The sequence below is a fragment of the Corvus brachyrhynchos genome, unplaced genomic scaffold (genome assembly GCF_000691975.1).
Source record: "Corvus brachyrhynchos isolate BGI_N302 unplaced genomic scaffold, ASM69197v1 scaffold671, whole genome shotgun sequence".
Classification (NCBI taxonomy): Eukaryota; Metazoa; Chordata; class Aves; order Passeriformes; family Corvidae; genus Corvus; species Corvus brachyrhynchos.
In genome coordinates this window covers 362,714-376,228 of record NW_008236441.1, presented here as the reverse complement: position 1 = coordinate 376,228, position 13,515 = coordinate 362,714, and the positions used below count along the sequence as shown (strand labels likewise).

General features: G+C 52.1%; 1 protein-coding gene across 1 annotated transcript; it reads right to left on the bottom strand.

Moving 5' to 3' along the window:
• Positions 1-6: 6 nt before the first annotated feature.
• Positions 7-12,873, bottom strand: MREG (melanoregulin). The gene is made up of 5 exons (XM_008643573.2): positions 12,807-12,873; positions 10,277-10,461; positions 2,489-2,579; positions 737-900; positions 7-384 (listed from the first exon to the last, which is right to left on the bottom strand). Exons 1-5 carry the CDS (start codon positions 12,871-12,873, stop codon positions 250-252), a joined length of 642 nt encoding a protein of 213 aa, XP_008641795.1. The 3' UTR covers positions 7-249.
• Positions 12,874-13,515: the final 642 nt, after the last annotated feature.

The following is a 13,515-nucleotide window of genomic DNA, read 5'->3' as shown; positions in this document are numbered from 1 at the left end:
TTGGCCAGTGGTGTCCCACCGGGACTACTCTAGGGCAGTTGCCCCTCCCTCGTGCCCGGGAGCACCTTGGGGCCAGCACCCGCCATCCCATGTGCTCCTGCTGGGCACAGCTCGCTGGCCTCCCTGCCCTGCTCCAGCTGCCCACTCGCTTCTCCACGGGGAAACAAGGGGGGCACTCTCAGTGCTGACCCCCAGGCAGAGGAGCCTGTCCTGGAGCGCTGTCCATGTCACACCAGCGAGGCACATTCCTCAGGGCACCGCGGCCGGGACGCTCTGCGGGGCCCTCGGGCCCTCGTCCGCCCTGTCCCCTCCGGGCCGCTTGGGATACACCGCGCTGGCCATCTTGAAGAACTCGTCCGCAGCGTCCAGGGCGATGAGCCGGTCCTGCCAAACAGCGGGATTACGGTCACTGTGGGACGTTCCAGGCACATCCCTGCCCGGGGCCCTCCCTCCACAGCCGCCCTCAGGCTAAGCAAGGCGTTAGGTCTCATCTTTTCCCACCCCGTGGACAGGATGCAAGAGCATCCATTTGCACAGAACTTGTGGAGGGCTGCAGAATTCATGGTGCTGCAACACTGGCATTTCCAGGGCAACTGAACAGCCAAGCTCCAAGTGCAACATCTGACAGGATCACCCCAGATGCCGCCATGTATCTGAGCATCCTCTGGTTCACCTACTCATGCGAGCTCCCTGCAGAGCGGGGATGGTGGGGGGAAGGTGTGCTCGGAGTACTCACCACCACAAAGAGGTAGCGCTCGGAAAGCTCCCAGCTGGTTGGGAAGATGTTGGTCTCTTCCAAGAGCTTTAACAAGATGTCCCGGGCTTTGCTCATGTTCTGAGAGTCGCTGATGATGCTGAGTTTGGTCACTGACAAGAGGGAATCTGCTTCCTTCTGGAAACCTGGGGAAGAGATGTTACAGAAACAAGTCAAACATGAGAGCAGGGTCATCCCTGAGCCCTTCAGGCTCTTGCAAGGTTCCTTATTCCCCTCCACCCTGGGCAGCTGTATCCCTACTTCCTAAAACAAACCAGCACTCCCTCAGGCAGGGTGTGGGACAGGTATAAACTTGCTGCTGAGGAAAATAAATCACAGAAGTATTCACAGCGAGTTCGTTGCTGGTTTTCCTGAGAAAATGTGTGTGAACGTGCACAACTGAGGGTGTCGATTCAGCTTTTCCATGTTCCTGATGCTGACAGAGCTTTCAGGACTTGTGGGGCTTCCTAAATCAGGTAACAGGGATGAAACCTGTGGCAGTAGTGAATGCCAGGCTAAGTGTTCCTGTAGCAGTCAGCATTGATTATAGGAAGGGTATCCAGGGAAGGAAAGGTGGAGGGGAATGAATGTAGGGGTCTTTAAATGCAATGGCTAGCATTTAACTCTTTGTTCAGCTCCAGGGGGCTGGTGGTGATGCATCTCACATGAAAACACTTCTGGGGTAAAAGTGGTGGGCTTATGATTAAAGCACAGGCCCAGATAACAGAAGATAGCAGGTTTCACATCTGGTTGCTTATTTAGCTTTGCTAAGGCCAAATGATCCCTGGCCTTGAGCTTCCCCAGCCTTTGCAAAGCATCTCCAGAGCCATAGCAGATGTGAGGGGGATGTGGAAGAGCCTTTGTGAGCCTGCAGTAAGAGATGGAAGGATGCCAAGTGATCCCTCCCATGCTTGGCCTGCACAGGCTGTGTGAGCACCTGGGTGTAGATGAGGGCTGACACCTCGTTATGGATTTATGATGTTCCTCCCACCCAGATGCCAGAATAGCAGGTAGGGCAGGACTGGCTGAGATACCCATCTCTGGCTCTCACTGGGGGTATCCTGGAATAGACTAGCCCATCCTCTTCTCATCAGCCACCAACCACCTCCAGAGCACGATGGAAGTCACCCAGCCGATGCCCTGGCACATCCCGAGTGTCACATGCTGTGTGCCGGGCAGTTGGGAAAACCCCGTCACACCCACCACCACCACCACAACTTGGAGAGAGCAGTAGGAGGGTTTCTGTGGAGCAATTCCACTTGCTGAAAGAATATTTCAAATCCCCTTGGGAGCAAACAAGGTGAGTGGCTTAGCTCTGATCAGCTGCCATGGGCTAAGGAAGCAAAATAGATGTATCTGTGTTCCCATCTGAAAGGAATATTCATTCCTTCCTGCTTATCTTGTTTAGAAAGACCTAGGGTGAACTCCCACTGCAAGGTTTCCACAAGGAAGCTTGAAGTGGATGACTGTGCATGTTATTATGGGCTTGGAAGGTGATCATGGCTCATGGGTTTTTGACGTGCCTGCAGACACGGTGTCCCTGTCCCCTCCCCGCCGTGCCTGAGCCCTTCGGAGCCTCAGATGCCACGTGGGACACCTGAGGGCATGGCTCAGCAACCTCCTTTTACTTCCCTCCTCTCCAGCTTGATTTCGTGCAGCTGTTCCTATCCTCAACCATGGTGGGATCTTGCATTCAGTAGCACTGGAATTACATCCTTTTGGCCTCCAGCTTACCTAAATCCTCCAAAATGTGTTTCCACCTGCTCCTCACTTCTTTCCGGGTCTGCCGTAAGGTATAAATGTCATAGTTGAGCTTCTGCCACTCCTACAAAGCAAAGGGATGAGGGACACTCAGTCATTGGAATCTGCTGCTTTTGAAGGACTTTCAGCTTTGAGGAAGGGAGCCAGAGGTGCAGAGCTGGTGCAGGCACTGAGCTATGAGGTGGTGGGTATGAAGGTCAATGACCAGGCTGCTGTTGCCCCTGGAAGAAATGACACTGACCAACAGAGAATATTTAGCTTGACACTTGGTTCAGCATCTCTGTGCCTTCTCTGTTCAAAACAGCTTCCAATTTCCCTGAAATTACAGAATTTAGCTCAGGTGTTGCTGACAGCTGCTCCTCAGTCAGACATGGAGCCCGATGTTTGGCACTGAACTGGAGCAGGCAGGTGTTCAAAAGTACTAGAAAACAAGAAAAATAGACTTTTTTTAAAGATCAGGGTACCCTTTTTTAAAAGGACAGAGGTGCACGTGGATGGATGAGGACTGAACTGGAGTGATCTGACATGCTAATAACCCTTAGTGGCTGCCAGTTGCTGCAGTTAATGCCTCACTTCACTGCACAGCTGAAATCCTTGCACTGGACCTCCAGGTCTAGAGCTGGATAACGGGACACTGGGCAAGAGGGAAGGGTTTGGGGTTATTTATTAAAGTCACAACACATTTAAACACAACTGCACAAGTTTTGTGGTGGGCTTGGCAGTGCTGGGTTAATAACCAGACTCAATGATCTTAGATAACTTTTCCAACCTGAAGGATTCTGTGATTCCATGACTCTATGAACATGCATTCCTGTGGAAATGCATGTGTTCTGCAAGAAAACCAGGAGCACTTTTCCCAGCTTCTCCTAGCTGAGTTTAATCAATGCACACACTCCTAAGGGTGCATTTTTAGAAGCAGCCCAACAGCAGGGTCACAACATCACCTGATAACTTCCTTACAGTAACAACCTTAATTAATCTCATTCCTCAGCAAGAGATTACCTAGATGGGCTCCTGAAGAATAAACAAGTGTTAATCTGTGCTGTCACCCTGAGATTTTCCTACAGGCCACGCTGGGTTCAGAGCAGACAAACAATACCCACAGAGGTCGGCTGTGACTGTTTTCTGGTACTTGGTCAAAGAGCTGACTTGATTCCATAAAGATATGAAGATTCCTTAGTGGTTTTTTTGCTGAATGTGGCTGACATGCCACAACCAGAGATCCAAACCCAAGCCTGTTTCCCTGCTGATCGGCACTAGCTGCAGGAAGCCCTGGGAGATTACACTCTGGAAAAAGCAGCCAGCGGGGTTAAGACAGTGGTGACTTCACGTCAGGAGAGCAGGGGAACCGGCTCTGCCACAGCCGCTCGCTCCCAGAAAACAAAATCCCCTTCCAGAGGCACATTTCCCTCTCTCCTGAAGCAGCACTTGAGAACAGCTTGGCTGCCTGTACAGGAGGGCACCTGGCTGCCAGCACAAGGCACCAGGACAGCCCTTCACCAGAGAAATGAGGCAGGGCCAAGGCTCTCCTCTCCCCTGACACCGGCTCGGAGCTGGGAACTGAGCTCCTCTGGGTGGAAAAGAGGGGGGTTATTGTGTTAAAGCTCTGTGGGAAGTTTATTGAAAACTTGAGAGTTTTTAGAAAGAGGCTGAAAAACTGTGTGATGCCTTGGTCCCCGCTGGCAGGGGTTCCTTGGAAACGCCTTGGCCCTCTCGTGACCCCCTGGCACAGGCAGAAAGGAGAGGGAGCCAGTCTGGGCATGCTGGTGGGGGAATGGCTGCGTGTCTCTGCCCTCCCATGGAGATAAACAAGGCCTTTAGTGCAGACAATCGATCCAGACAGCCACTGTGATCCCAGGCGTGCTTCATGCCGTGGAATTGGGGAGCTGGGGCACTGGAAAAAATGCTCCTCTCCACATAATGTGGCCTGCTGGCACCCAAAACCAGCTTTCAGGGCCACGGGGAATTACCCCATGGTATGAGCCAGACTCCTTGCTAAGCACAGTGAGCAGTGCTTAGCATGCAGGGAAGCTGCTCCTGATTTTCTCTGGATTAACAGCAGTGTGTTTTCCCTTGTCTATTTTTGTTTTAAGGGAATCTAGGTTATGGCTTTCTTGTACATCATAGTGTCTGAGTTGTGTTATGGAAGTGAATACAGTGAATATTCAGTCGCAGGGGAGCTCTGACAGTGTCCTGTCAATGGAGAATTTGGGGAGTGTGCTTTGGAACAGAAAATTATTTTTAACTGTGGTGCCTGGCTGGGACCTCTTGTTCTGGTGGGATTTCTTTTGCCTTAGCATGGAGCTGAATGCATTTACATTTCTGTAGAAAGCTGGGAGGAGGATGCTCGCAGCCATGGAAAAGGAACTAGGGAAGCAGATTATCAGGATGACGTTGGGCTGAGCTCTCAAAGGGACTCATGCCCTGCTCTCTGTCAGTCTCACAAACCACTGGGTTTTTCCAGGCTATTCCTTGCAGCAGAGACATCCGAACAGCCGTGGGCTGTCCCCTGTGTGCCTTTGATGAGGGAATAAACTCAAGAGCATCTTTCCACACCCAAAATTATTCTTAAAAGCACCTCCCTTGAGCTACACAGCAGAGGAGGAGCGAAGCTTGCCCTGCCCGTGCACAGGCGAGGGCAACATCGGAGGCTTTGGGGAGGACGTTCCCGTCGTGCCAGGGAGCATTTGGAGGGGCAGGCGGCATCAGGAGGCTGCTCAGCCCCGCAGGGCAGGCGGCTCCACACCAAACCCCTCTCCCTCGGCCTTCTCGGGAAGTCAGATGGAACTCCTGGGGCGGGGAGGGGGTTTCTCACACACGGGACTGGGAAAGCACAGCGGGAGACTGAAACACCAAACCTGCGGCGTTTCTGTGGGGCCGGGACATCCCAGCCATGCACTCAAAAGCAATCCTTTAAGAAATAGACTCTTTTGCCAAAATCTGAGTTAACCACAGGAAACCAAAGCAGGTTGCAGTTCCCGGCGCTGTTTTTTGCAGCCGTTTTTGCCCTTTAAACCTACAGAGCAGGGCACAACAGATACCAGTGGGGGCTTGAGAGAACCCTGAATGTGTGTCAAGAATATCCCGGGAGCCGCAGGGAAACCCCGCTGCCTCCCCTCTCTACATGCTCAGCCCTTCAAATATTTACCTGGAAAATTTCCCCAGGCTCTCTAGTGTGAAGCACCAAATCTGCAAATGCCAAAAGACATGGAATAAGCCAGGCTGGTACAGAACTCAGAGCTCTAGGAAAAAATGTGCCACGAGAACAGGCAACACTGTCCAACTTCTCATCCCTGATCACATGAAAGTTTCCTAATTACTAGGGAGCTTCCTTTATGTTTCCAGAACAATCCTCTACCAAATCCATTGCCTTTATTCTCTTAAAAGCAATTGAGGTCACTGTTCTGTTCCAGAGTTATTTTAGAAATTAGGTCAAAACAGAGTTATCAGGGGAAGACTGGAAAATATCAGTCCAGGCAGGTACCAGGGATGCTCCTGCTCTGGCTCCACTGGAAGTAGTTGAACAAATATAAACTATAGACCAACATCTCATCTTAGACTAAGCTTAAATTGGATTCTTTTTAAGAGAGGCATGCAGACATTAAGAGGGTCAGGTCTGGGCTCCCCAGTTGGCATCCCCGGCGCTGGATAAATCCCATCACCTCTCTATGCCCCAGCAACAGCCGGTGACAATACTGACCTTCTCTGTAACCTGTTTAAAAAAGAATAATCCTGTAGGAGAGCAGGAGGAGAAAGAAAAACAGGCCTTGCCAGCTCATTAATGGGCTTTTCAGGGGGATGATGCCAGCGTCGCTCTGCTAGCCAGGCCCCTAGCAGGGATGCAGGCTGAGGGACTGCCTTTGCTAGTGGGGTTTATGATCCCACCTTTCCCTAGGGAATGAGCCAAGAGAAGAGAGAAACACTGCATTTACAGCAAGCCATGAGAACAGGGGATTTTCCTCAGTCATCATGCAAAATGCCATCTTTAGTTTCTGTTCCCAGAGCTGCACCCTAGCTCTGGCTCCTTCTCTGAAGCTCCTTCTCTGAGTATTGGTGCACAGCTCCCTGCCCATGGCTGGGTAACTCCACACATCCCACCAGAGGCTGTGGAGAAACCAGGGCCACCCCAGACTGGACCTCATGGAGGGAACGATGCCACCTCACACTCATTAGCCTGGCAACAACCACAGTGCAGCTCTTGCTGCTCATTTCACCACCAAATTTGAGATTTATTTTACCCTACAACAAGCTCAGTGATGCTGCAGAGCAGGAGTAGGAAAAAAAGCCACATTTTTCCCATATTTGAAACATGACCCTGGCCTTCAAAAGCTGTGATGACAGCTCTGATCTTCAAAGGCTGCATCTGCTTGGTCAGCCCCTCAAGCCAGCACTTCAGCAAGGGCTTTCCTGGTTTTCTCAGTGCAAGCTAAGGACACGCCGAGTTTGGACTGGAGCTGCCAATTTCCCAGAGCAGGGTTGCCAGCAGGGACAGAGGGAAGACACAACTCCACATGGATCAGGCGTGGGTGCAGCCCCATGGTGGGGGCAAAGAACTGACCCCAAGAGAGAGCACCAACACTGCCAAGATGGTGCCATACAGATAAAGAACACACGATGGAGAGCGACCTGCTCTTTGGGATCCTTCCAAAGGCCAGTGCTGGGAAATCCCTGAGATACAGGTGGGGAAGGGCAAAGCACACAGTGAGTGCACCGCACGCCAGAACTTCTTTGTTAAATGAAGGAACAGAAATGCACAAAGTTCTCCCTTCAGTCAATTTTAACCACAGGAAGAAAAGGACCTATAGCTTCGTAATACTTGTGCACTGCACGAGGAAACTGTTCCTCCATCCCGTCCTGCAGTATCCACAGGCTCCCCCTGGGGATTTCAGGAGCAGAGCGGCCCCCAAAGCAGATTATGGCTTTTGCAGCCCAGTGTTGTTCTGCAATTAGACTTTTTTCTCTCTCTCCGAGCTGAAGTCTCATTAGGAGGGGAGGGCACTGCAGTCTGGCCTAGTTTGAAAATGCTTGCTGGAGTAAGGAGAGATCTTGGCACCCAGGGCTGAGCACAGGAATGTTGGCTTTCCATCCAAGCCCCTCCCTGTCCTGCCACCCAGCAAGAGCTGCAGCTGGAAACGGCAGCAGCCTGTTGGGCTTCCCTGTGGTGCCTCAGTTTCCCAGCTCTAAGAGGGGACAGCAGAGCAGCTGCCAATCCCGGGCTGCAAAGGGCACGGGGCCACATTCAAAGCAAGTGTTAAGTGCCTTGGCTTTCCTCAAAACTTTCCCCACTGTTGTCCTGACGTTGTGCTCCTCAGGCTTTTTACTAATTGCACTGCATATAAAAGCAGAGCATGTGATCCTACCTTTGCTGTGGAGAGGAAGCCCCGTGAGCTTTGGGCTTTCCTTTTCCACTGGCAGGCACGGGGACTGCTCAGACCCGCTAAAAACCCTACAGATACACAGAAGGCAGGATTTAGGGCAGGATTTAGGACAGACAGGCACACTGGCTTTAGGACAGGCAGGGGCAGGAGCACTCTCCTGCTCACCCATTACTGATGCTCTCCTCTGCTCACTGAGCAGGGCTGACACACAACACTCCTGGGCACCAGTGCAGCCCCCTGAATGGTGCTGTCCTTGTTTCCTTCAGCCACTTTGGGATGGATGAAGCTCCCTGGCTTCTCTCAGACAAGCAATTGCAAGGCAGAAAGAGCAGCAGTGGGGAGGGAAGAGATCTCCAGTTAGAGCTGTAAAGGTCACATGCCACCATGAAAATGTTGTTACAAAACCATCTGTTGTAAACACCATGATTAAATCAAACTCACCAAAAAAAAAAAAAACCACATTAAATGGGGATTCTGGCCAACGTATGCAAGGATTCCATTACCTCATTTAGCTTATTACACATTGTAATTTTGATCTCTCTGGAGTTTAAGGCTCCTTGTAAAGCTGAGCTGCCTTTTGGTTTACAGAGACTGTCACAGGAGAAACAGTTACACTCCTGCAGGCTCTTGGGTGAAGTAGGATCATGTTGAAGTTAAACATGAAGCCTCCAGGCTTTCCTGCAAACGTTCTGGAGTCATGAAAGCAATCAGAAAGGGAAAAAATATGCCACTGTTTGCTACAGCCTGCTCCTAATCAGGCCACTGCAATCTCCTTTGCACTGAAGTGCCTTAGCAAAAGAAATCAGGGCTGCAAAACAGCCTTTATGTAACAGCCATGATTTTTCCCTTCCCACTAAGAGCTGTGCCAGTTCCCTGCTTCCCAATAATTGCTGTGCATCCCACTGCAGGAGGATTTAACTTGACGTGTCCCCAGAGTGGCAGCGGAGCTCCGGGCGCTGCCAGGGTTGGGCAAACATCAGCCTGGCCATGGAAAGGACAAACAGGAATATTGAACCCAAACAGCAGCCTGGGAAGCCAGGAAAGGGGGCTGGGCCCCCAGTGCTCCCAGCACACGTTTGTGGGTTGTGGTGGTTGCAGGGCGTCATTCCCAAGCATGTTCCAGCTGCCCTGAATGCCTGGGAAACCTCCCTGGAATCTCCCTGCTTCCTTATACGTGCCAAACAAATGCATCTTCCTCATGTTCTTCCCATTCCCTGTCGCTTTCTTTTCCTTTCTGTCTCTTCTATTCCTCCTCCTCAGTTTCGTTCCCTGAGAAGTGCATTTGTCCCTGGTGTCCAGCTCAAGCCTACCTTGTGTCTTTTCCCACATCCCTGGATGCAGGCAGCCCATTACTGACCTCCTGAGTTCCTTGGTTTTTAAGTGTCAGCTGCTGTGTTCCCTCACTCCTCCATGGAAGACACATAACCCTCATTTTGGGCTGACCAAAGATGTACAGAAATAGAGATTTCTGAAGGGGATGGGGAGCGAAAAGATTCTGGAGGCAATTTATGCTCAATGGGATAACGCCCTGGGAGGGCACTGAAAGTATCCAAGCCAAGGAGAACACGGAGATTCTCAAAATAGAGGGAGATGAACCCAAGGGTACCATGGAGATGAGAAACTCATCACACCTCAGGGCAGCTCTTCCTGGATCAGTGCTGGAGATACCCCCAAGCTTCCCAAGGATCAGATGGCCACAGAGGCATCCACACCAGATATAGGATAAAATCTGGAGGGTGATGGAACAGATAGGAGGACCTGGTGCCTACATGAGCCACATTGGGGGACTTTGGGGTCTTCACAGCAGCTTAATTGAAGGAAAGGCATTGACCTGCTGGTGTCAGTCCAGAGGAGCCCACCAGGGTGATCAGAGGGGTGGAGCAGCTCTGCTGTGGGGAAAGGCTGAGAGAATTGGGATTGTTCAGCATGGAGAAGAGACTCCAGGGTGACCTAATAGCAGCCTTCCAGTGCCTGAAGGGAACCCTATAGGAAAGATGGGGCAAGACTATTTACAAGGGCCTGGAGTGACAGGACAAGGGGAAATAGCTTCAAACTAACAGAGAGCCAGTTTAGATTCAATATTAGGAAAAAAGTCCTCTCTGTGAGGGTGGTGAGGCCCTGGCACAGGTTACCCAGAGAAGCTGTGGCTGCCCCTGGATCCCTGAAAGTGTCCAAGGCCAGGCTGGATGTGGCTTGGAGCACCCTGGGACAGTGGAAGGTGTCCCTGCCCATGGCAGGGGGTGGAACTGGACGAGCTTTAAGGGCTCTTCCATCCCAAACCATTCTGTGATTCTGTGATTAACCAGGCACTGCCAAAGCCTGGGCTGTGACAAAAGCCCCGAGCCCCAGCCCGTGGTGGGGCCGAGCGCTGGCGCTGCCTCACCTCCGAGTCTTTGTCCAGCTGGTTCCTGACCACGATCATGTTGTAGAGCACGCGGTCGTCGTCGGCCTCGGTGTGGGTCACGTCGTGGGGGGTGCTCCACAGGTTCTGCTCCTCATCCCGCGCCAGCGTGGCTCCAAAGGACGCGTAGGGGTTGTTGTTACTGCAGAGAGAGAGGGGCACGCAGCCTCAGCACCAGGCTGGCCCCTGCTACCTTCCCAGTGCCCACTGCTGTGCCCTCCCCTCGCCCAGCCCAGTCCTGCTGCCTGAGGAGTGGGGGAGATGGGGAGATGGAGGTTTTCACCTTAGCAAACATCTGACCAGGCAAGCCACGGTTCAACCCAAATCATGCAATGCCCCACAGGTGCTCCTGCCTGAGAGCTGCAGTGATGTGCTGAGCTGTGCAACAACAGACAAGGCATGGAAAGGATATTCAGCCCCATCTCTCTCGGGGAATGGAGATGTCCTCAGCCGTCTAATGAATTCCAGGCTTTACTTGCTTAGCAAAGCTGAGCATCATCTTCTGGGAAGGCTGTCCCCACAGAGGTGGGGAGCTTTTCTCTGCACTGAGGCAGTTCTGTGTTTTAGGGCTTTATGCAGCTATTAGGATGTGCCACTTTTTAACAGGGATACTTCTGCCAGGAGAACTTTTAGCAGGGGATTTCCATAAAGTGTCTAATCAAGATGTCCAGGCACTTGAGCAGAACAATACAAGTGAGAACTATTTTTGGCCTTACCACCCTGTGGCAATCCCTGCTCACTTGTTGTTAGAACAACCCACTGTTTATTTCATTTGCTGCCTAAACCCCATGCCTTTCCCAAGGAACCCATACAAAGAAACTTCAGGTAACGCTGTGGGTACCATGGCACCAAGCCATAAAAAGATATTAAGAGGAGCTCCAGCACATAGATGAAATAGAAAAAAACTAATTCCCATCAGCATTCCAGCAGGAAGGTTAATTAGACTTTCAACAAACCGAAAACCTGAGCAACAGGTAATAAGGGGAAAGATAATCTCTTATAATCCTTCACTAAAGACAAGCAAACGAAGGGAACTTGGAGGGTGTGGAGGGCACCACAGTTTTCTCAGTCATGGAGCAGACAGGGAGGGAGCACTCAGGAGCCAGCTGTGCCATCAGCAGAAGTTCACTCCTACCCTGCCTTCCACAGCTCCTTCCCACTCAGGCATTTACCACTACTCTTAACATTTGAATTACTTAAAACACCCGTATTTAGCAATAACACTGCCACACCTGAGCTTTTCTGAGCCACTCCCTCCCTCACAGCTCGCAGGGCACTTCCCAGCACATTCCCATTTCCAAATCACAGCGTGGAGCATCCCGTAAGTCATGTGGCAGTGCCCAGGAGTCAGCAAATCCATACCAGCATGGAGAGCCCTGCCAACAACTCTTCCAAGCAACATTGCAAAGGAAGAAATGGGAGGGAAAGGAGGAGCACGTGAACTGCAGTGGCTTTGCAGGTGAAGGAATCTCCACAGGACCAGAAGGGAGCCAGAGCATTTCACACTCTGGATTTTATCCAGGAAATGGTGAGCACCAATGCTTCATCAACAGATTTCTGCTCCAGGGGGCTTTCAGTTCACATTAAGTGTTGGGATTTGGAGCCCAAATATTTAGTTTATTTTCATCCTGAGTACACCATCCAAGCCAGACCCCACCTTCACACATCAAGAGACAACCAAGCAGCCTGGATGCTTTGCAACACCAGCTCCCAAACCTAAAACTCAGCTAAAAGATCTGAAATCTCAAACAATTCGTTCATTTTAAACAACACTGCGGTAAAAATAAAAATACAGCCAACAAGCTATTGCAAGATCCCCACTATGAAATAAGACCGCACAGCCCCCCAGGGAGGGGCAAGGCAGCGACTGGGCTGTTAGATTAATTACACTGGCACACTTGCACAAGAGCAAGTGCCTTTCGAATCCCCAGAATGTATAGAGGCTTTCCTTCTTAGGGCCAGCATTAATTGGATCGCGGGCGGAAGGCGTGTTACTAAAGCGAGGTGCCAGCTGAGGGACAGCCACCACGGCCACGGGGCAGCAGGAGGGAGCCTCTCCGCACGTGTGCTCGGCTCCCGGGAGGTTAATGCCAATTTCCTGGGCTGGAGGTCCCATGCTTGGGATTAGCCGGTTATTATTTAGGTAGCTGCTTTACCAGCGCGAGATCAGGACGTTTCAAGCCGTGTGTCACCAGCTCCGCTGTTACCTGACACCGATGCAGGACACGCCGGGAGCATCCCACCCTCCTGCCCGGAGCGCCTCTGTCGAAGCGATGGCGCAGGGAGGGCACGGTCCCTGCCCCACCCCGCGGCTGGGATACCCTCTGCGGTGCCAGGACCGCGGCTGGCATCGGGGAAGGAGGGAGAGCCGCTGCAAACCCCCTGAACAGATGTTTTGCCACATGCAAACCCTCCTTACGTGCTTCCACTGCTCTTTGCCACGAGTCCGGGAGAATCTGTTCATACAACACCCCCAACCTCACGCTCTGTGCACAAAGCAGATGTGACCGACAGCAGGAGAGCAGGATCTGCTCCTCAGAGATCAGCACACTCGCATAAAGCCGGCTCTGGCTGTGCATCGTCATCTCCTCCCTGGCATCCCTGAGCGGAGAGGGCTGGGGGTGTTCACCTGGAAAAGGGAAGGCTCCAGAGAGACCTCAGAGCCCCTTCCAGTGCCTAAAGAGGAGAGTGACCTTTTACAGAGGCAGATCGTTTTAGGAAAAGGGGGAACGGTCTTAAACTAAACGAGGGGAGATTTAGATGAGATGTTAGGAAGAAATTCTTCCCTGTGAGGGTGGGGAGGCCCTGGCACAGGGTGCCCAGAGAAGCTGTGGCTGCCCCATCCCTGGAAGTGCTCCAGGTCAGGTTGGATGGGGCTTGGAGCAACCTGGGATAGTGGAAGGTGTCCCTGCCCATGGCAGGGGGTGGAACGGGATGAGCTTTAAGGTCCCTCCCAACCATAACCATTCTGGGATTCTGCGACCCCAGCGTGCAAACACAGCTCTGCATAACCCAGAGCTGCCCGGCAGTGGGACCTGACCCCCTGCACAGGAATGCAGGGCCCCTCTTTTTGTTCAGTGCCTCAGCTCCTCTACTGAAATCCCACCGTGGAAAGACAAGCGCTGGACCGTCCCTGTGGCCGGGGAGCATGAGGAGCACTGAGGGGATGCCGCGGGCAGGGCTCCGGCGAGCACCGCGCCGGCTGTCAGAAGCGCAGCCCC

Excerpts from the sequence above, each read along its gene's own strand:
- MREG (XM_008643573.2), bottom strand. The coding sequence starts at position 12,873 with ATGCACAGCCAGAGCCGGCTTTATGCGAGTGTGCTGATCTCTGAGGAG. Across the intron at positions 2,580-10,276 it reads AGCTGGACAAAGACTCGGAG|GAGTGGCAGAAGCTCAACTA; the intron begins GTGAGGCAGCGC and ends TTTGCTTTGTAG. Across the intron at positions 901-2,488 it reads ACACATTTTGGAGGATTTAG|GTTTCCAGAAGGAAGCAGAT; the intron begins GTAAGCTGGAGG and ends TCTCTTCCCCAG.